The sequence below is a fragment of the Neopelma chrysocephalum genome, unplaced genomic scaffold (assembly GCF_003984885.1).
Source record: "Neopelma chrysocephalum unplaced genomic scaffold, ASM398488v2 Primary Assembly neopelma1_147, whole genome shotgun sequence".
NCBI classification, from domain to species: Eukaryota; Metazoa; Chordata; class Aves; order Passeriformes; family Pipridae; genus Neopelma; species Neopelma chrysocephalum.
In genome coordinates, this window is record NW_020897809.1 from 13335160 (window position 1) to 13356263 (window position 21104).

General features: G+C 46.0%; 2 protein-coding genes across 2 annotated transcripts in view; one reads left to right on the top strand and one right to left on the bottom strand.

The window, feature by feature from the left end:
- Positions 1 to 1316: 1316 nt before the first annotated feature.
- LOC113976041 (2-epi-5-epi-valiolone synthase-like) lies at positions 1317 to 6062 on the bottom strand. Its single transcript, XM_027700796.1, has 4 exons — positions 5376 to 6062; positions 3541 to 3774; positions 2613 to 2865; positions 1317 to 1928 (listed from the first exon to the last, which is right to left on the bottom strand). Exons 1-4 carry the CDS (start codon positions 6060 to 6062, stop codon positions 1828 to 1830), a joined length of 1275 nt encoding a protein of 424 aa, XP_027556597.1. The 3' UTR covers positions 1317 to 1827.
- A 2433-nt stretch (positions 6063 to 8495) lies between these two features.
- The window catches only part of LOC113976048, a 35918-nt gene continuing 23309 nt past the window's right edge, over positions 8496 to 21104 (top strand). The window contains exons 1-4 of the mRNA XM_027700804.1: positions 8496 to 8508; positions 15101 to 15260; positions 16895 to 16986; positions 18024 to 18256. Of these exons, the coding sequence (XP_027556605.1) occupies positions 8496 to 8508; positions 15101 to 15260; positions 16895 to 16986; positions 18024 to 18256 (498 nt within the window). The remainder of the gene's footprint in view (positions 8509 to 15100; positions 15261 to 16894; positions 16987 to 18023; positions 18257 to 21104) is intronic.

The following is a 21104-nucleotide window of genomic DNA, read 5'->3' on the forward strand; positions in this document are numbered from 1 at the left end:
CCTCTTGACACCCTCCCTTCAGATATTTATGTACATGGGTCCTCCCTGACTCCTGTTGCACTGTCCCTGTCTGTTCCAGCCAAGGCTGGCAGTGCCAGAGGATCCCTGCGAGTGGCAGCGATGCTCTCCCGACTCGGTGGCTGCAGGAACCGGCTGAATGAACCTTTGTTTGATGGTCTGGAAAAAGGACACAAGTTCACTGATATCCTCAGCTCCAGGCTTATTTAACTTGGGGAATTATGGGATTATTTCTCTGGGAAGTTGTGGCTCTAAGGATGTGCTCCAAAAGCTGCGTGCTCCTTGGTAAGATGGTACCATCTGTGTGAAACCCTGTCCTGAACCTGGAGAGATGCACTGATCTGGAAAAGGGCTGAGGAGGGCTTTTGGTGTATTTTTAGGCACATCCTCTGCAGGCTCAAGTGCAAAAGGGGATTTATTATGCCAGCTCTATGCCTCACTTCTCCAGTCTCTTTCTGTCTCTCAAGCATGTGCAAATGTACCCAGGTACACACTGCAATCATTATTCCAAAAGTTTTTAAATTTTAGTAGCTTTTATTACTTTAGCAAAACAGAAGTCAGCACATCAGCACAAACTGGTGTGGGGAAAAAAACACCAGCGGGGAAAAAAACAAATAATGCTGTAAATAATTCAAAGGCTGTTTGTTCGTTGCAATTCCTTTGATTGGACCTCCAGGGAGAAGGATGGCATTGCCTTTATATTTTTCACCATCAGCATCCAATATATAGTCTGCTCTGAGTCTGCCAGGATCTTGAGACGTGACACTGAGGCTGCTTGAAGATGATAAACTTGCCTGGACTTCTCTAATTTCTCTTGTTTTTCCCCAGCTGGCCTTAATCTAACCAGAAAGGGCTGTGATGGGGAAGGAGCCTCAGACAGATAGGTACAATGAGAACTGTGGCAGATGTTGGGACACTTGGTGGTTCTGCAACACAGCCAGGAGCCCGACTTTTTTCATAGGCACCACTACTGCAAATTGTGCCCTATTTGTCAGTCCAGGGGCTTACAGGGGTTACACAGTGAGACCACTGCATACATTTGGGCAGCAAGAAGGGCCTTGCCAGCATGTCCTCAGTATCTGAGAGTCCCAAGACATAGAACTGCCATGCTGTCAAGATACAGCTCCCATTGTGATTCACAGCAGCAGTATTCACTGATCTGTGGCTAGTGATGGTGCCTGTAATCAGAGTGTGTCATGCAAAGGCTGGCAAATGAGTTTGTTTTTTTGCTGGTTTGAGTGAGCTGAGAAAACAGGAAGAACACCAAGAATAAAAGAATAATGCCAAAACCAGCAAAGGAGATAATATGATCTATATTTTCTATGAAGGGGATAATTTTGCAGAGCATGAAGATTTTGCATGGTGCCATGCCATGGTCTGTGAGCCAGCTATACCCACACCATGGCTGTGAGTCAGCTACACCTACCCCCATCAGGGGTCCAAGCACAAGCAATGGTGGGATACCACTGGGAAGGGCTTTGGCAGCCCCCAGCTTGGATTAACCAAATGAATGAATAATCCTGCTCACATTCCCCAAGAGGAGACATCTTGCTACGAACTACACTACAGGCACTTGGTGGTTTCACTTGTGAGTGATCACTTCTTGAGCATCGATAGATTCCCTTTCAAACAAAGCAATTGAAAAAGGTAAATGGGGTTAGATGCCAAGATTCTTCTTGTTCCATGCTCTGGGGGTGTACACAGTTTCACAGGTGCTTCTCTGTTTGTGTTGTTTAAAATTCAGTTCTGCTCACTAATTTACAGTGGCAAACAGGTGTGGGACAGGACATCAGCTTGGGCTCACGGCAATCAGAGAGCAGCCGGCTCTTCCTCCAGCATCGTCCTGCAGTCCCTGACCCACAGCTTGTATGCTTTCTCCAGGGTCTCTTCACTGGTGTCATTGAATATCTCTGGAAAATAAGAGTTGTAGTTAACAGAACACCCAGAGGAGCTTTTCCTGCCTGCACACACTGACTGAGGGAGACAGTCACTCCTCCAAACAGTTTGTGAGAGTTTGTTGTCTTGTGGGTGTGTAGAGACTGAGCTTCATGGAAGTAGTCTGGATGGATATTGATGCCAGAGTTCACAATCTGGTCCCTTGCGTTGCTTCTGTATTAGGGATTGGTTGGTTTTTATCTTTAAATCTTATAAGTAATAATATTTCATCCCAGATACTGAACAGATACTATTTAGTTTTCAACTATTAGTTCTAGGCACAGTAATACACTAAATTCCTTTTGCCAAGGACTATTTAACTAATCTTTTCAAGTACAGCAAAGGAATTTTTTTCCTTTTTGATCTTGCTTTGTCTGCCAGAGCACTGTGTTTACCTGTTGGTTTGCAAACACCTTTGCAAGGTGAATTGGTTAATTATAGTGCAGTTAATTAAGCCTCAGTCCTTAATGGAGTTCTGGTGGTTACACATGAGACAGATCCCGTCTCTCAATTGGTTTATCAAGACATGAAGAAAAGCACCAGAAAACCCAGAAATGCACAGCTGCAAACCACAAGGCACGTTTTCCAGCATGTCCCTGTGGTGGGATGTCCCCCAAACTCCCACTCTGGCGGCTCCCTGGTGTCCCTCACCGCCGTACCTGCTACGCCGAGGCCGGTGGGCAGAGGCATCCGGGGCTGTCCCCCGCTGTGCTTCAGGCGCTCCCTCAGGGCTGTCTTGATGAGGGCCCAGCTGCAGCCACTGTGCCAGACCGGCAGCTCCAGGCCCCTCATGCACTGGAGGATCTGCTCCCTCTCCTCTGCGGCAATGAGCCCCCGCGCGTGGGCCACGTACGTCATGAACGCCATGTCGACGTTCACAGCCTCCCCGTGCATCAGCGACGGCAAAACCCTCTGGAACACAGCAAAGGTGGGTGGCAGAAAAAAAAAGGTTTGGGCTGACAAAGAGGAAGTAAGTAGGGTTTTTTTCTAAAATTGCACCTGAAAGTTGACGCTTGACTCGCTGCGCTTGCTGGATGTTGGCATCTTGTGGTTTACGGGTTGAGAGGGTGATCAGTTTTACATGTGATTAATTACATCTAAAATCTCCCATAGAGATCCAGGATTTAATTCTCCTTCCACCTAAATTACTGATAGAGCACCACAGGATGGAGGGAAGAGCTCTGAATCTTGTCTCTGAATAAGTCATCCCCCTCATTCCTCTGTGGCAATTTCTCCCCAGTAATATGGGCTATGGTCTCTATGCCTTTGTGCTGTTACAGCTCATGTTGGTGATTTCTTGTGGCTTCACTGAAATCTGGTTATCTCTCTGCTCCAGTAAATTCCCAGTAAGAAGTAACAACTGGCCTGAGGTCTGAATAGGAAACATGGGTGGAGGTGTGGGGGAAATAAGGGAGGAGAAAGGGTCTCTCTGTCCAACAGGACCAGGCTGCTGCGTTGGCTGATCTGGAGTAATGTGCAAATCTGGAGTTTAGCTCAGCTCCTTTTCGCAGAGTTTTCATGCTGCCAATTGAAATTTTAAATTTTTTTATTTAAAATGGATGTTGTAATGTAAAGTCTCTCACTCACCATTTCCAGCTCTGGGCTTATAACATGACCAAAATCAACCAGTCGGTCCAGGTCATCCTCCCAGAGGTTGGGAGCCAGCTCCTCCAGCATGGTTTCAATGGCAATCCTGGTGGTCTGCAGTGCAGCGTCCCCGTGGTCAGCACAGCCACTGCAGGACTGGAACTTGGTGTCCAGAAGGTATTTTCCATGGTTCTTGAGCAGGTCAAACAGCCCTTTGTGTTTCATAAGGGCCATCTAGGACAAAGAACAGAAGAGGTAATTAAGGACAATTGTCTGATGTGCTTTTGGAAACTTGAGTGTTTCAGTAGATTGGATTGTAATATCATGTTATACACTAGCAAAGAAACACCTGCACACGTGGTACATGAAGTTCTGCCTCTGCAACCCGAAAAAATGTTTCTGCAGACACAGTTCCTGGTTAGCTTGGCTGTGTTTGGTGTGTGTCCACCAGGCCTCTAGGGAATGTGACCTGGTGGTGTTGCACATGTTGTCAGCTGTGGCGAGTGAAGGCAGGTGCAAGAGTCAGTGTGGAAATGCCCAGTGGGACTCTGGCAAAATGCCAGAGATTATGGGAGTACTGGTGTGCAAGTTCCCTTGTTACTGGGCAGTTCTGCCCGTGCTGGGAGTTTGCTACGTGCTCCCACATCCCAGCAGATGGTTTGGAACAAGCTTTGGTTATTTGTGTACCTGGAAGGAAACTCGAGACTAGATGGTGGCCACCCCCAGGACAACTCACATCTAATCCTTGGGGTTGCTTTTCAGGCAAGGGAAGGTGGGAAAGCACTGCAATATAGAGCATATGAGGGTTTAGAAGTGATTTACTTGTTAGAAGTACATATTTCCCCCCCCCACCCCTGACTTGGGCATTAGCCCCTCCTGCAGTGGGGAACGGTGACCTGCAGGTTTCCCAGTGCCTGCCAGAAACCTTCAGATATCCTCGGGACTTCCCACTGTGCAAGCACTGAACAATGCTGATGATGAACTCATCTCTAATACACTTTAATAGCTTGAACTCTGCTTTATCAAAAGTTTCCAAAGCTCTCCAGGCATAAAGCCATTTACTGTGCACTTTCCAGGTAATTTTAGGAGTAGAATTTGCCTCACAGGAGATTGATTGACCACACTTGACATACCCGGCGAGGTAGGTGCAAATGATTTTGCAGATTATTAATCTCCAGTATAATGAGCCTCAGATTCTCTGCCAAGAGTTCATTATAGAGTGCTATGGATCAGACTCGACAGGAAGATATTCCTGTGTCTACACCTGGTCGTGAGTTTTGGAGTGCACTCTGCAGGATTAGCCCTAGACATTATGTGTGAGGGATGTTCCAACAAGTTTAGCAGCAGTAAAAAAAATATGAATGTATAAACTCAATGAGAGTTAAAAGTCCCTGTGCAGCCTTGATGGCCCACCTTGGTTTCTCTAACGTTGTTTACACAACACCATGAATGCTGCTGGACGTTTTACCAGCATTTCAATACTTAAAAGGGGCTTATAAGAAAGATAGGAACAGACTTTTTAGTAGGGCCTGTTGTGATAGAACAAGGGGTGATGGTTTAAACTAAAGGAGGGTAGGTTCAGACTAGATATAAGGGAGAATTTTTTCATAATGAAGGTGGTGAAACACTGGAACAGGTTTCCCAGGGAAATGGTAGATGCCCCATCCCCAGAAATATTCAAGGATGTGCTGAATGGGGCTTTGAGCAACCTGATCTAGTGGAAAGTGCCCCTGCTCATTGCAAGGGTATTGGACTTGATGACCTTTAAAGGCCCCTTCCACCCCAAACCTTTCCATGATTTCAGTTTCGAAAGCTGCAGTTGCAAGAGCTCCTACCTTTAAGATTTCCCCGAGGCCGTTGGAGATGTGCCGCCGGGGGATGCTCTGGATGAAGGATCTATCCAGGAAACTGGCTACCGGGGGGGTGTAGCCCCCGAGCTTGTTCTTACACTGCAGGAAATTCACCCCGGTCTTCGCCCCCACGCTGGCGTCAACGTACGAGAGGAGGGTTGTTGGGACCCGAATGTAGGGGGTGCGTCTCCGGTAGAGCGACGCGGCGAGTCCCACGATGTCCAGGCAGACGCCCCCTCCAATGGCAATGATGGGCTCGGTTCGCCTGTCGATGCTGAAGTCTTGGACTTCTTGCAGGATGTTCAAGACCAGGTCCATGGATTTTGTTTCTTCGGTGGTGGGCAGGGCGAGGATTCTGTGCTGAACGTTGTTCTCTTTGAAGTATTCTCTGACTTTGGAGCCGTAAAGTTTGTCAACGACTTCGTCTATGACAATAAAGCGCCTCGGTTTCCTCTTGCTGGTGGTGGCAAGCTCTAGTTGCTGGGGGTCGGTGATGTGACCCCAGAGCAGAGTAGTGTTAGAGGGATCCAGAATATTGTATGTTTCTACCACCTTGTAGCAAAAATAGATGGGAGCTTCAATTGTCCAGGAAATCCCGCATTCAGAGACGCACTCACCTCTGGTAAGGAGCAGAAAACAAGGTTTGAAATCATTATATTTTGTCCTTTGCATGTCTGAACTAGTTTAAGGATGTAACTGGGAGGTGAGGAATGTGGAGTCTCCTGCCCATGCACTGCTAAAGTGTGGGGCTCTGAGGGTGGGACACCCTCCTGGGTGTCAGGGCTCAGCAGCTTTAGTGCTGGAGAAGCTCTTCCATGTCTTAGTGAACAGTCAAATGGCTGAATTCCTACAGGGCATTGGAAAGGTGCAGAGCAAGAAGGGCTGGAGCATGTTTTCCATGCTGGAAGTTGAAAACCCCATAAAAAAAACCCAGCTCAATCATTTTAGCTTCCAAAAAGGGAATGGGAAAGGGAAGAGGTGGCCAAAATTTTCCGAAGTTTTTATGGAGGAAGCATCCTCTGATGGTATATCTGGGTGACAGGAGTTGATTCCTTCCTATCTGTCGACACACAGCCACACATCTCCCTACAAAACTGTGTTTCTAAAATGCTCCTGTTGAACCAGTGGATCTCTACCTCAAAACAGGTATGACAGAAATAGGAAGTGCTCCCAGAGAGGGAAAGAAAATTATTTGAGGGTTGTGAAACTTTTCCAAACTGGAGTTTTCAAGATAAATAAAAGGCAGCATGCAGTATCTATCTAAACCAGTGAAGAACAGAGCCCTACAACCCAATTATTCCTTCTGTGGGATGGGGAGGCAGGGGAAAAACAAGCTGGGAATCAGGAAAGGATGGAAAAAAAAAGGGAGAAGGAAACAGCAAAATGTATTTTATACAAGACCATTTCTTAAGCTGCAGTTGGGTAAAAATGAAAGTTTCTGTGAGCTTTTGTTTTGTTTTTTGAGTGAGCAGCTGGCTCAGATAATCAGATTTCCCTACATGTCCAATTTCTTTTCACATGCCTGAACATTCACTTATATTTCTAAATAGATGCCTCTCTGCTTTCTTTACTAATTGTCTCTAAGTCTATCCTTAATCTTTATAGCTGTTAAAGAAAACCAGTGAGGATTTACACCTTCCAGAAAATCTCTTCTGGGCTTTTAAAATGCAGCATTACAAAAAGCATCATCATGCACATTTTAATGCAGCTACCTTATAGCTGTACCTTAACTGCACGCTCATCCATCTCTGGTGTGTGACCCTTCTAAGAGGCAGGATGGTTTGGAATGTTAGTTGGTGGAGTCAGCTTTGGGTGCTGGATGGCACAACCAGTACCCCTTGCAACCCCCTCTGCTGGGTGAAAATCATAGTGAATTTGAGGCTGAACACTCCCTTGCTGGAGTATATGTCAGCTGAGAATTTTTCTGGGTGTTCTTAGGCCCTAGGTTCATCCTGCTGTTGTCTGAGCTCCAGCAGACTGCTTTTGGGTCTGCTAAAGTCCTGCTCCATCTGCTGCAGCTTTGCCTGAGTGATGGTCGTGCACGGTCGCTGCCCACTGCCAGCGCTGGTAAAGGTTCCTCTGACCTCACTGAGAAAGGGGTTAGACTCGTGCCATTAAAATCTGAGCATGACAAATGCTAGAAAACTTCTGATATGCAAAGCAGGGATGTATTAAGAAATATCTGCATCACAAATGGGGGTCCATGTGCTCATGAAAAGGAGTATTCTGTAATTAAAGGATAATTAACTGGAGAGATGTAATACCAGCAAAGAGCTGTATGTATCCCTGGGGGAAATTTGTCTCTGCTCTGTCTGAAGCAGCATTAGGTGACTTCTGCGTTTGAGAGATGTGTTAAGGGTTTTGCTCCTGTTAGGGGCTGTTTATTTTTTCCAGCTACCCATTTAATTTATCTTCAACCACCTCTATAAACTCGTCTATCTCCCATGCCTGCACATCAGCTTTTGCACACACAGATAGCAGGTGCACAGGTGGCAATAAAAAGCCCAAGTGCAGCACGCAAAAGTCCCTGCATAAGCTTTTCAGAAGTTTGAAGAAACTTCCCAACTACAAAAATGAAGGGTGTTGAAAAAATTCCCTCTGCAGCATGGCCAAGCTGTGCCAAGGAGAACAGCAACTACCTGTCCCTGTTGCAGATGTTCTCAGGGCCACATTCACAGGGTCGTACACATAGGGAGGGTTGGATAGGGCTCTGAGCAACCTGGCCTGGTGGAAGGTGTCCCTACCCATGGTAGCAGGGTTAAACTCAATGACCTTTAAAAGTCCTTTCCAACCTGAACTATTCTGTAATTCTGGAACAGTGGGTTTAAGCCGTAACGGTGCGCAAGATGGTTTTTCCCACCGGGAAGACCACCAAGTTTGGCCAGCCAGAGCCATCCAGCGCAGTCGCCAGCGAACAGCACGGGCTCCTATACTTACATTTTTGCCTCAGAGAGAGTGATCTCGTCCTCACCATTGGAAAAGGTTTCTCCTTTCTTGATGCGGCACCACGTGCTCTTGACTCGCACCAGCTGGAAGTCTGTCTGCCGGGGCTCCTGGGCCATGCTGGCTGGGGCTGCTGGAGCACAGGCCTCCTCCGACACCGGCATGCCTCCAGAGGGTAAAATCTCCCTGTTCAGGGTTCTCCCATCACTGAGTGCCTCTGAGGTTCTTTTTAAAGGCTCCAGGTGACCAGGCATTGGAAGGGGAGGTCTTGTCTCCACGGGAGAGACTAATTACAAAACTGAGATTATCTAATCTGGGATGCATGTGAGGGGTGGCAGGAACGTTTGAAGACACGTGAGTGTACCAGGATGGGGTTGTGTAATCAGTTGGTTTTATAATGCTTAAGATGTATAATAGGAGTGCATATATTAGCTTCCAACATGATGCCCTACAGCAAATTTAAGGTTATGAAAGGCAGTTTGTGCGATTCTCCACATCATTCAGGAACGTCCTTTGCTGAGCAGAGCCTCTGATCTGGCTGCAGCTCTAAGCTGCTCTTATGGGGTGAGACAGGAGCAGATACCAGCTGGGGTATCTGGGGATTGATATGAGCTAGTTAAACCTCTTCTGAGCTCACATTCCTGGGATTCTCTTGAATTGAGGAACAAAATTATATATACATATTTTAGCCTTTATGGTGAGTTTAAAAAAATGATCATAGAGAATTTATCTCCTGAAGGGCTGCCTGGGGCATGAGCTGAGTTTTGATCCCCATATGTCCAAGGGATGCACAATTCACTTTTCCATGTAATCTTCCAGCTGGGGCTTTTGGAGGGCCCCGGGCTCAGCTTGCCACACCAACTGTACCCTTGGTGTACAGTTCTGTGTGCTGAGCACGGGAAGATCTTCCTTTGATTTCACCAGCAGTGCTCAAAGGCAAAAACCTGTCTTTGTCACCTTCTTGGCAATGTTTCTGAAAGCTGTCCTTGTTGAGAAACAAAGATCAAGAAAACCAAAACCAGATGTAAAAGCAGAGGTTGGAAAAAAATGGGTCTTTAAGAACCCATTGGACAAGACCGCTTCATTTCTTAAAAGGCTTGATTGCAGCCAAACTCACTTAGGAACCTTCATCTGTCTCAAAATCACTCTTGGGAATGAGCTAGAAGAATAATCTCCAAAGCCACATAGCCCTGCTTCAGGAAGAGTCTAACTCCTGACTCTAGGTCTCACTTCTGGGTTCATCTCCACATGACAAAGAGCTTTGCCAAGAGGACACTCTTATCCCCATTTTACAGAAGAGGAAAATAGACTCATAGAAGCAAAACAACTTGCCCAAAGTCACCTTCAAAACTAGTGGATGTGGATTAGATGGCATACTAAAGCTCTTAGCCTGTTTACAAAATACTCCTCTGACATTTCACTCCCAATCTAAACACAATTTGGATTGCTTTCTGCAGGAACTGCAATTCTAATGCAGCTTGTTGTTTACTAAATCATAAAATAGAATAATCTCAGGTATACCAGGAGGTCCATACTCTTCATCTTGTTTATTTGTTTTAATTAATAGAAATCCATTCAGCATTGGGACTTATTTTATTTGCTTTTCTTCTACTCTTTCATCCTGTGCATTTACTTATTTTCCACTTATACTTCTGTGCTCTATTCTGGGGGCACTGAAATGTCTTCTGTTTCATTTGAGAAGTTGACAAATTAATTTTCCAAAGTCCATCTGCTTGCCAGCACCAATGACTGCCGTGTTCCTGTACCATCCATCCTGCAGAGGGGCTGCCAAGAGCCTTGTGTGAAGACCTGTCACCTCCCTTGTGCCAGCCCTGGGCTCTCTCCACAATCTTTGCAGGTACATTGGGTTGGTCCTTGACTAAATGAGCTCAGGGTGACACATCTCAGAGGTGAAAGATGCTGTTCATGTTATGGGGGAGTCCATAATTCTCCATTAGCTTCAGTTTGTGCTTCATCTGTGTGAAAAGGAGACGATCGACCTCGGCTCCATCAGATGCTATTTCATGACTTTGCTTTAGTTCCTCACCAGCCTTTTCTGCCCCAAATCTGCTGCAGGCCAGTGAAGGCTTTTGGATACTCTGGATGCCTTCACTGATTCCTCCTAACACCTCCCTTGGCCCGTGCAACCCTGACACCCTTTCTGGGGGTGCAGGTCAACTGGTACCCCAGTGACACAACCTGCCCCAGCCCATGCAGAGACCTGGACCCCAGAGCAGGGGTTGCTCTGGCTGCACGGGGCAGCAGTGACCGTGTAGATAATCTGGGGTTCAGAATCCTGGGACTTTTTTGGCTTCATACCTGGTTGTTCAGCTGGGAGACATGTCTGTGGCATGCAACGAGAAAGTTATGAAACCGCCGATTATCTCCTGGAGAGCCAGCAGCTTCCCAAGGTCAGGATGTGAACTTATGTAAACCAAAGGCGTTAAAAGTCGGCTCTTTTCTTGTTCTTTTTCATGTCAGGTGCTGTTGGATCTCACCTGCTGCCTGTGGTCTGGGTGGGACAGGCGGGTGCAGCTGGGGCGGGTGCAGCCCCCGCCCGGGGCCATCCTCCCCGCGCAGCCTCTCCCCAGCGCTGGGGCTCTGCCCGGGTGATCGCGGGCAAGTCCGTCCCCTCGACGGACCCCTGAGCACCGACCTGCGGCTCTGCGGAGGCAGCAAACCCACCGCAGCACCCTCTGAGGCCGGGGGACAAGAAGGAACATGCATAATCCTGCAGGTAAACTTCCTGTGTGGGGTGGGGAACTCCAGGAGAGATGGTGTGGCAGGAGGGGACACCGCTTGGTGCCCCCGTCCTGGGTCTCCACTTTCCCCATAAAGATGTGACCTGCAGGGTCTGTGGCTTGGCAGAGAGGAGCAGAGGGCAGGTTTGTTGGGGAGAGGAGAGAGGCTGAGCAGGGGAGATGGATCTGCAGGAACGTGGAGTAGAGGGAGGAGGATGCTCCCAGGAGAAGGAGATGGGGTGGGAAGGTGAACACAGTGGCAAGAGAATTTTTGCTATGACTAATTTCTGATGGGTTGGGATGCTTGTTTTATAAATAATTTTTCTCCTTAATGGAGTACTGGAGTGATTCAGCTTTTCTACTTCTTTTTTCTACCAGTAGGATCTGTAGAAAATGTATCAGCTGGTGTATATTTTCCTCGCTTTCCCCTGAAGTTCAGTCAGAGTTTAGCTTGCTGGTTCCTGCCACAGGGCAGCAGCTTCCCCACTCCTCTCCCTCTTCCTCCTTGTGCTTCCCACTCCACCCCTTAGCCACTACCTGTCCCCAAGCCATCACTGCTGACTTTGCTGTGGGCTCTGGCACTAGGGATGCTGAGGCTGAGCTCTGCTTATGACATCCTGCAGTGTTCAATGGCCATGACTTGGGTTTGGCCCACCCTGCCACCCCACCCTTGTCCCCCCCACATGGGCCATGACATGCCTGTGCCCCTGTGCCTTGCCTTTCCTGGGCTTGTGGGTGGTGGGTTTGGAGCCACTGAGCAGCCCCAGATGTGCAACAACCACACTCCCTTCTGCTACAGCTCCATGCATACAGTGGGTGTATCTCACAGCTGGTGTTAATTTGTTTGGGTCAAGCAGTAGCACAGGGTCTCCTAAGAGGCTGCAGTTCTGCATGCAGTGTTCTGGTGGGGTCAGGAAACAGCTCAGGCAGTGCATGGTGGTTTCCATAATGAGGATCTCCTGATAAAATGCCACAGCTGAGGTGTATTTACACACTAAAAGTGGTGAGTATTGTGATAAGCTGTTGTCAATGCCTGAGGTGCCTTGGTGAATATGATGGCTGGAACTGTTCCGGATGATTTTATCAGACTGGATTTCCAAGTGTTTAGCACCGACCAGCTCCTGCCAAAGTGCCTGGCACTGGAGCACCGAGCTGCCTTGGCAGCAAAGTGCTCAGGTGGATCAGGTTCAGTGCTCTGCCCTGGCTAGGAAGGGGAGATCTTCTGGAAGTCATCGCTGGGGCTGCAAAACAGATCTAGAGGCTGGAAGGTGAAATGAGGATAGCCCAAAAATGGGAACCAAGGATCTGGCCCTACATCTTTGAATGTGGCACCTTTGCTTTGGTTTTGCCAAATCCAGACTCTCTTCTTGTGTGCTTGTCTCCTTGCCTCTTCCTGGGCAGCCACTTGCAAATTGTAAAGGGTCTTCCTCTTTTCCCCACCCAAAAAGTGCCATCTAAGAACAAGCTGCAGGGTTTAATTTCACTTCTGAAGCAGCAGGTCCCTCCATGGCAGTGCCTGCCTGCTCAGGGGAGACACTGATGTCCCACACATACAGTCTAGTTTAGTACTTATTACAGTCCAACAGTTTTGCTGGGGTTGTGCAAACTATGCACTAAAACGAATCACTTTTCCTGGAGTAACATTAAAAAAAAAAGAAAAAGTAGTTACATAAAGTTTAGCTCACGTTAGTGCTCAGAGCCTTGGGCTGGGCAGCCAGCCCTGAGCTCTGCTCTGACTTGTCTGGTGCTTGCATAAATGAAGGCAATTCTGACCTCTGCTGTTGGCCCAAGGCATCACCAGGCTGCAAAAAATGCAGCATTCCCTGAAAAGGTTGTGTAATCTTGGATGGAGAGCTGCTCTTGGCATGCCCTGCCATCCCCAGCAGCACCTCTTGGCACTCGCGGTTGGTGTTATAACACAGGTTACGAAACAGCGGGAGGTAAGTCTTGTTTGCAGTTGTGTGTCAGACAACCCTTCTCTGTTACTCATTCAGCAGGATAACATTAAGATTACTAAAATCCGACAGGGATTATAAACGTGTTTTTTCCCCCCTAAATTAACAAAAACCTCAGAGTGCTTGTCAGGGAGGATAAGCAGATCCTGACCTCCAGCATTCTCCAGTGGTGCAGCAGGAGCCTGTGGATACTCCCTCATGTGGTTGTGAATGGAGTGTGTGTCCTCTTCACTCAACATGTAGCTGGACTGAGGGCAGCAACTAACATGGCTTGGGAAGGGAGTGGTTATTCTTGCACTTGCAATTAATTATAGAACTGCTGAATGAGACATAAACTGCCCCTTTGCCATTTGATGGCAAGATATTGGGATGAGATGTAAATCATTGCATCATAGAATAATAGAAAGGGTTGGTTTGAAAAGGATCTTAAAGTTCATCTAGATCCTACCCCCTGCTATGGGCAGGGATACCTTCCACTATCCCAAGTTTCTCCAAGCCCTGTCCAACCTGGCCTTGAACACTTCCAGAGATGGGCCAGCCACAGCTTCTCTGGGCAACCTGTGCCAGGGCCTCACCTCTCTCTGTGTAGAATTTCTTCCTAATGTCTAGTCTTAACCTACCCTCTGCCAGTTTAAAGTCATTGCCCCTTGTTCTGTCACTGCATGCCTTGTAAACAGTCTCTCTTCATCTTCCTTGAAGGCTCTCTTCAGGTACTGGAAGGCTGCAGATGTAAAGCATGTCCTCATTTCACTCACTCCACTCAGTTCTCTGCAGTTTTTCTGTCGTAGGGAATGAAATCCTGCCAAGGGCAATCTGCTCCACCCCAGTTACACTCACAGCCTATTGCCCTGTGTCTCTGACATCTGGTCTTGCAGATGCTTTCATAACCCAACACGTGCTCTTACACTTGAGGAGTGGGGGAGTTTCTATGAACTGTGTCTCTCTCTCTCTGGGGCCATGTCTCCCTGTGGTCCATGGTGGCACTGCTGCCATAAGGGTTTTCTGGGGTCTCAGGGCAAGTTTAGTGCCATAGGCAGCATTGCTTTGGCCCCAGGGCAGGGTGATCTACATCCTGGAGATGTTTCTGCAGCCTTTGAAACACTGATATATTGTAGTGTTGTACCTGTTTCTTTTTACCTGAATAATCAGCTTTTGGCAGGGTCTGGCTCATGAAAAGGTACTGGCAGTTCTGCCATATGGGGCTGGTGGATTCAAGCATAGTGAGGTTTGTTCCTCAAGAAACAGTGAGTTCAGGATGGTGCATCACCACCCAAACTGTTGTGGCAGGCTGAAGGCAGGAGCAGGGTTAGGAGGTTGTGTTCCTGCATGATTGCTACGTGAACCTGCTTAAAATCATTAGTTGAAGACTACCTTTGATTTTGTGCCATCATGGATCTGGCACAATAGTTTTTATCATGAAATGGTTTAGGTTGGAAGGGACCTTAAAGATCCTCTAGTTCCAAGTCCCTTCCCCTAGAGCAGTGTTTGAGTGTTTGTCATTTTGGCTGCACTAGGACAGGTGTAATTTTATTTTAGCATGAGCATCATGGGTTGCTCTACAGACTCTGTGCACAGCAGCCTCCATGGCACAGGCACATATCAGGGACACTTGTGCATCCCATTGACACACAGGTAGTGGAGATCCTCCTTTTCACAAAGCTATATCCAGTGCCTGCATCTCCTGGCTTAGAGGATCTGCCTAGTTTGGGAAGAGCAGTTTGGGAAGAGCTCTATTTTATCCAAGGACAAAGCTACCTAGAGGAGTGGGTTTTGTTTAGTGTTTGATGTTTGTCTCAGAGCTTCAAAAGCAAAATTCACGTTTTTAAAAGGTTCTTATCCTTGATCAGCTGTGCTGATCCCCCAAAAAGGGAGAATGCGTGTGACAAAAATCTGTTAGAAGTACACTATTTTTTCCATTTGAAAAGGTTTCCATGATTGTTTTCATAATAATTAAAAAACCTGTATTTTCTATTTTAAAAAAAGTGTACTTGTTTTTTTGTACTCTAAATTCCTCTTCCGCTGATTTGAGCAGTCCCAAAATCATTATTCTTCCTGTTATTTTCCATTTCAGAAACCCCTGCTGGACACATTGCTGAGAACCTTCTCAAAGCCAAAGAAATAGCCCTCAATGACTCCCGTGTACCTGAGCAGCTCAGGAATTACTTACAAAAAGCTCTTGATGTTGCTCTTGGACTAGACCCTTACCTGGATGCAATGGCAACTTCTAAGAGGTACCGACTCTCCTTTGTAACCCTGTGCTTTTATTTGGGAGTGTGTGAATCTGTTCTCAGATTTTCTGTTCAGAACATGCCATAAACATGGGAGGAAGAAGAATGAGAGTTCTAACTGCACCCAAATATAGAGCAAAGTGTGCATGGATGTGTGTGTCTGTGTGCACATATGGCCTAGAGGAGAGGAGGTGAGAACAAGAACTCCTAACTCTAAATTTTGGGAGATATTCTCCCAGCTGACTGTTAACTATGGCAATGTCTTTGTTTGACCATATCCTGGGGAACACCAGCACACAGGAAGCTGAAAGACTGAGCCCCTCAGTCAAATTGGTGCTGGGATAAATAAAGAATAAGGAAAACCTGCACCTCTGGATCCGCCCTCTAATAACAGCCTTTATATGCAGCTTTTATCTCCAAGCACTCAACAAACATTAATTAATCTGCTAACTAAATTACTCTAGTAACTAAACTAATTAATTAAACTAATTTAAGGTATCATTAATTCAGAAGTCCAACTGATACCCTCATTATTCTTTTTTGAGCTACAGTATATTACCTAGCCATGTGGGGTCTGCTAAACAATTCCCATCTATCAGTGCACATTTTGATATGTGGAAAAAGCCAGTTCTGTCTAAAATTGACAATGTGTAAACTGTTCCAGGCTGTGGATTATGGGAAAGCTGAGTGTTCGTTCTGTTGCTGAAATAATAGCTGATAGTTGTTTGACTTACACTTGCTGTAGGATAATAGCTATACATTATCTTATTAAAGTTGTTAAAGCATTTGTGAGGGGCAGAAAAGAGGTTATATGAAATGTTCTACTCTTTAAGTCTTGGATTATCTGAGTGTGGCTGACACGGGTTATGAATTCTTTCTCATTTTACTGAGGAGTAGGGAGGGGGAAGCTGGAGGGAAAAAAAAAAAGCTGAAATGTCTCTAAATTCTGGCCTGCAGAATAATCACCATCCATTTCTGATGGTTACTTTCTTTAGATAGGGTAATCAAACCTGTCTGGAGGCTATGGACTTCTTCCAGTCATCTGTTGCCTTCCCTGTGTAATAGGTAGCATCTCACTTCATCCAGATACATTGTCAGAGGCCTGGCTTCTGTAAAATAGCATCTGGAGACACCCTGTTTTCTCAGTAGTTTGTGTGGAAAACCATGTTTTTTCCATCTTGCAAAACAATTTAGATTTTACGTCTTTTCCCCTATTCTGTAATGAAACTTCTTTTTTTTGGCTGAAAAAAAAAATCATTGTAGAACTGAACAAAACCTGGCCAGGGTAACTAGGGTAATTTACTCCAAACCAGCAGACAGATAGAGACCTGTCTAGGACTGGCTGGAAATGGGAAGAATCTGGGATTGAACAGTGGGGAATGCTTTCCTTTGGTCCCATAGCCCCTTCTTCCCAAGTCCCTGTGGCTGGGGTGGCTGCCAGCATTGAGATGGGCTTATTGCCAAGCCAGGTCCTCTTAGGACTGGAATTTAGGATATTTGTAATGCTTCTGGGCTAATTTTTCATGGCCGTGCACAGCTAGAGCTTTTCCAGGCATTCCCTTTTAGTTCCTGCTTTTTATGCAGGACTCTCAGATTTCAGTTGTTACCGTAATGTTGAAATTTATTTCTTTTTCCAGAAAAACTTCACCTGACCACGTCCCAGGGGATGCTGAAGGAGCTGGAAGCAGAGTTAAGCTGCAGGAAGCACGTACCTCTGGCTCACTGAATGGCAAGTTGGTCAACTGAGAGGATAAAATTGCACCAGATTGGTGTAAAGTTTATCACTGACATTGAAGCTATAATTCTTTACTTTGTCTGAAGTGAGGAGAGGTTGAATGCCATGGAAATGCTCAGAAAACATGGGAAATTGCTAAAAAATAAAGATATGAGCCTCCTGTAGGCTTTGATCTTCCTTTGGCATGAGTTTTCCCTGTCCCATTCCTCCTGTGCCCTTGTACTCACACACACAAGTCCACGCACACGCTTGTGAGTGCTTTAATTCACAGTGCCAGCCCCATCTCTTAGTGAGCAGCAAAAACATCATTAGTCTTGTTGGAAGGGAAAGGATGGGAAAAATCATTTTGGTTGGATTTGGAGGTGTCTGTTAGGGGTTTATGTGCTTTTTGTGGTGGAGGTGGCCCGTGACCAAACACTTGTACCTTTACAAGTAGCAATACCCAGGCTTGTATCCCCATATAAAGCCTATTACACTGAATCTCTTCCCAGATTCATTCTTCCCAGATGTTCCCATCTTTGGAGTAATATATCATCCCAGTGAAGTACTCTTATAATGTATTACACTAATACATTGTTCGAAGGACACCACTGATGATAAATTTCTTAAATGATGGTGCTGTCTGGGGATAATGACTCTAAGAGCAAATGCAAGGTAATGTAGTGATTTTTTTTTTTTTTAACTGGATTCCAGAAAGAATATGGAGCCATCTCAAAGCCATTTTCATATGGGGGGAATGTTAAAATATGCAATATTTCAAGCACTATTTAACAAGCACTTGAACAATAGCAGCATTAATGATAAAGGTTCTACATTTAAAACCAGTCCCTTTATTCTGTTGTCTTTTAGCTGCATTTTAGATGAAATTTTGTCAGATTCTGTTGTTAAACCCTTACTTGAAAGTGTTTTAAGATTAGGGGTTTTTTTCATTTTTAATGATCACTTAAAAGGCACATCTAATTTTCATTGTGAACAGGGTACCCTCTTTCCTATGGCTTTATTTTTAATTTTTCTTTCTTGTCTTTCCACAGGCCAAATTTTTAGGATGCTCGTTCATATGATCAGAGCCAGGAAGATTTTATTAATTGGCAAGCTTAAAGGTTACAGTATCCTTGCTATCGCTGAGGAATTGCCAGACGATGGCAAAATTCTCGCGTGTGCGGAAGCGCCGTATCTCGGAGTGAACAGCCAGGAAGCATTTGATTATTCTTCAGATGGCAAAAAGATAAGCATGCGAGTGGGACCAGTGGCAGACACCTTGGAGGTAAAGTCAGTTTGGAAGGGGAGTTTGGGAGCTCTTGCGCAGAGCACATTAAATAGTTTCTGGAAGGTTCTATTTCCCGCACGCAAAAAGCTGGATGGTGGCCCCGGTTTGCTTGCAACTATGTGAACACATGGTTGCACTGAGGTTATTTCTTATTCGCAGTGTACGATGGGACAGCTCTATCATAAAGGATAGGTTTTTTTTCTTTTTAACTAAAATCCTGCAGCTTTCTGATCAGAGGAATCACGAGCTCTCAACGTAGGTCGATAGGCTTCAATGGCAGTTTTGCTTGATGTCGGTTGTTTCGGATCTCTAATTCCAAATATGACAAACAGGAAGAGTGTATCTGTACCCTGCTGAGCCAGCTCTTGAGAAAGACAGCTTGCTCCCAATGTTCACCAGAATCAAGAAAGCCTTGGAGAAGTTTCTAATTCAGCCACAACTTCTCATTATTTTCCCCCACTGCAAACTCTGTGGGAAATTAAACCCTAATTTCTCACTTCCAGAGCAATGTGATGAGCTTGACACAAATAAGGCATTAGCTGTATTTGTTTCATTCTGACTAGTGACTTTGTCCCAAGAAAGAGAAAAGCTTATGATTGCCAGTAACTCACATTTAATTCCCATTTGATTCTATTTTCAATCTGGTTGTGTCAGTGTGAGCTTGATTGTAACTTTACTTGCATTAACAGGTACCATATTTATTTCTAAAATGAAATGACCAGGAGCTTTCTGACCTTTGGCTCTCATGACCTCCAAGTTTGATAAGAAAGAAACAAAGAGCTTTGCCAAGTATATGAATAACGAAATGTTACAGATCACCTGCAATGTGCAGCATTTAAAATCCCAGCTCCCCGCAGTGAGTGTGAAATTAATTGAATTGCTGTTGCTCTCTAGTGCCCATTCTGTGCAACTGACTTACTGTGACTGAATTAAAATATCTAGAGGCAGGCAGAATACATGCTGTGTAGAGATTAAAGAAGGGAGCAAAGACATGAAAATTAAATCCTTAAAACAGAATGTTGCAATTGATTTTATATCCTCCAATTGCAACATGAAGGCACATCCTGACCCTGGTTCTGCAGGTGCTCAGGACTTCAAATACCTCTCAGAGCTGTTGGGAACAGAGATTCTTGTGTTTGGCAGGAGAGAGATCCCAGCATGGGGATACCTCTCTGTGCAGGATTTCTGCACTGGGCTCTGAACTTTTTTTGCTCAGTGTGGCAGATGTTTTGTCATTGGTATCAGGACAATCAGGATTGTCCTACAGGTCTAATCCACAATGGGTGTAAATGCTGAAGCAATAATGTGGTGGCCTCTCTGGTACCTTGGCATTCTGGGCTTTTTGAGGTTTGCCTGGTTGGAGTTGGGCAGCCACGCGGGAACACAGCTGGATGTGCAGAAGAGGCTCAGGCTGTGAACAGTGTGCTGTCTTTTCCCTCCCAGATGGCTGCTTTAGTTTGGAGACACAGCAGGCTTCCTCTCCTGCCCCATGGACATGCTGAAAGGCAGGAGGACAAGGCAGTCACAGGCGGGAGGTGGGTGAGAGATGTCACCTCTCACAGCTCAGCTTCATGGAGGAGTTGGAGAACAACATTTCTGTCCCCCATGGTCTGCAGGGAGGCTGATCTAGAGCAGAGCTGGCTAGTGTTTGTTGAAGAGCACCATGAGAGTCTGGAGAGCTAGAACAAGCTCTGGCAAGGATTGTCTTTGTTGCCTACGGTGTCTGCAGCCCGAGGTTTCATTCTTGTCCCTTTGGAGAAATTAGAGAGCAGAGGTGATCACCCACCACTTGCTCTTTGGAGGTGTCTGCTGCAGTTTTCTTGCTGTGGTGATGATGGCTGAGTTTTGCTTCCAGTCTGAGTGCAACAGGGCAGGATCTCTGCTTATCTGCTGCTCCTCAAATTTTCACAATGTTAAGGCAGCACATTCGTCCATAACAGCACCTTGACCAGGCTCTGAAGATGAAGAACATCTCTCTTGATGCTCCTTTGTCTCATCCCACAGCACTGGAGGAGTCAGCCAGTTCCCCTGCCTCCTGTCCCAAATCACAGCCAGCTGCAAAATATCTGAGATTTTGACCAGTCAAGGGATGCTAAGTATCAGACAGGACCCACAGAGCTCAAGTAGACACTGGGGTTCATTTGGCACCTGAGAGTACAATGATAAAAACCCACCTTTCCCACATGTGAGGGATAGACACTGCTGAGCTAGGTGAGGTCTCCACCAAAGCATGTATCTCACATAAATAATGGCACATGCCTCTGTGCCCAATGGCCTCAATAATTTCTACCTAATATTTTGAAGTGTGGACTGAGGGGAAATTTTTCTTGAGTTCAGTCTCAGGTGCTGGTGCTCTTAGTGGGAATTAGCTACCTTTTCAATGTGTGCTGGGCCAGCATTTAAAAACATTTCCCAACAAGGTCCTTAAGTCTAAACTCTGTTGTGCTGTGCCTGGATAACGTGCCTTGCCATGCATCCGCAGCCAGCAAGAGCCTGATCCTGCACAAAGAGCTTCCTTCAATCCCCAGTGGACTTTTCCTTGAACAAAGGCTGCAGGATTGAGTCCGGACAGAATGCAAACTACCAGGAAATTATTCCCATCCATGATTTTAATCCTTCCATTTTAAATTGAAAATGTACCACAAAAAATAACACCGTGTTTGCAGCCGATTCTGCTGATGGCAGGGCGTTGTGTAAGCATGTCGGGGTTTGCTTTCTTCTTTTTTCCCTCCTTTTAGCAGACAGAATAGGTGAAGAGGTTGAGCTGCAGATCTCATTTCTCCTGTTTTGCTGCTTGTGAAGTCTGCCAACAGAATCCACCTTGACAAAGTCAAGGACTCTGCGT

What these genes read in the sequence shown, in the direction of transcription:
- LOC113976041 (XM_027700796.1), bottom strand. Translation starts at nt 6,062, where the DNA reads ATGCAAAGGACAAAATATAATGATTTCAAACCTTGTTTTCTGCTCCTT. An exon ending in GCCTCGGGGAAATCTTAAAG is followed by an intron (nt 3,775 to 5,375) that starts GTAGGAGCTCTT and finishes TCTTTGTCCTAG; the next exon opens with ATGGCCCTTATGAAACACAA. An exon ending in CACCGGCCTCGGCGTAGCAG is followed by an intron (nt 1,929 to 2,612) that starts GTACGGCGGTGA and finishes CTTATTTTCCAG; the next exon opens with AGATATTCAATGACACCAGT.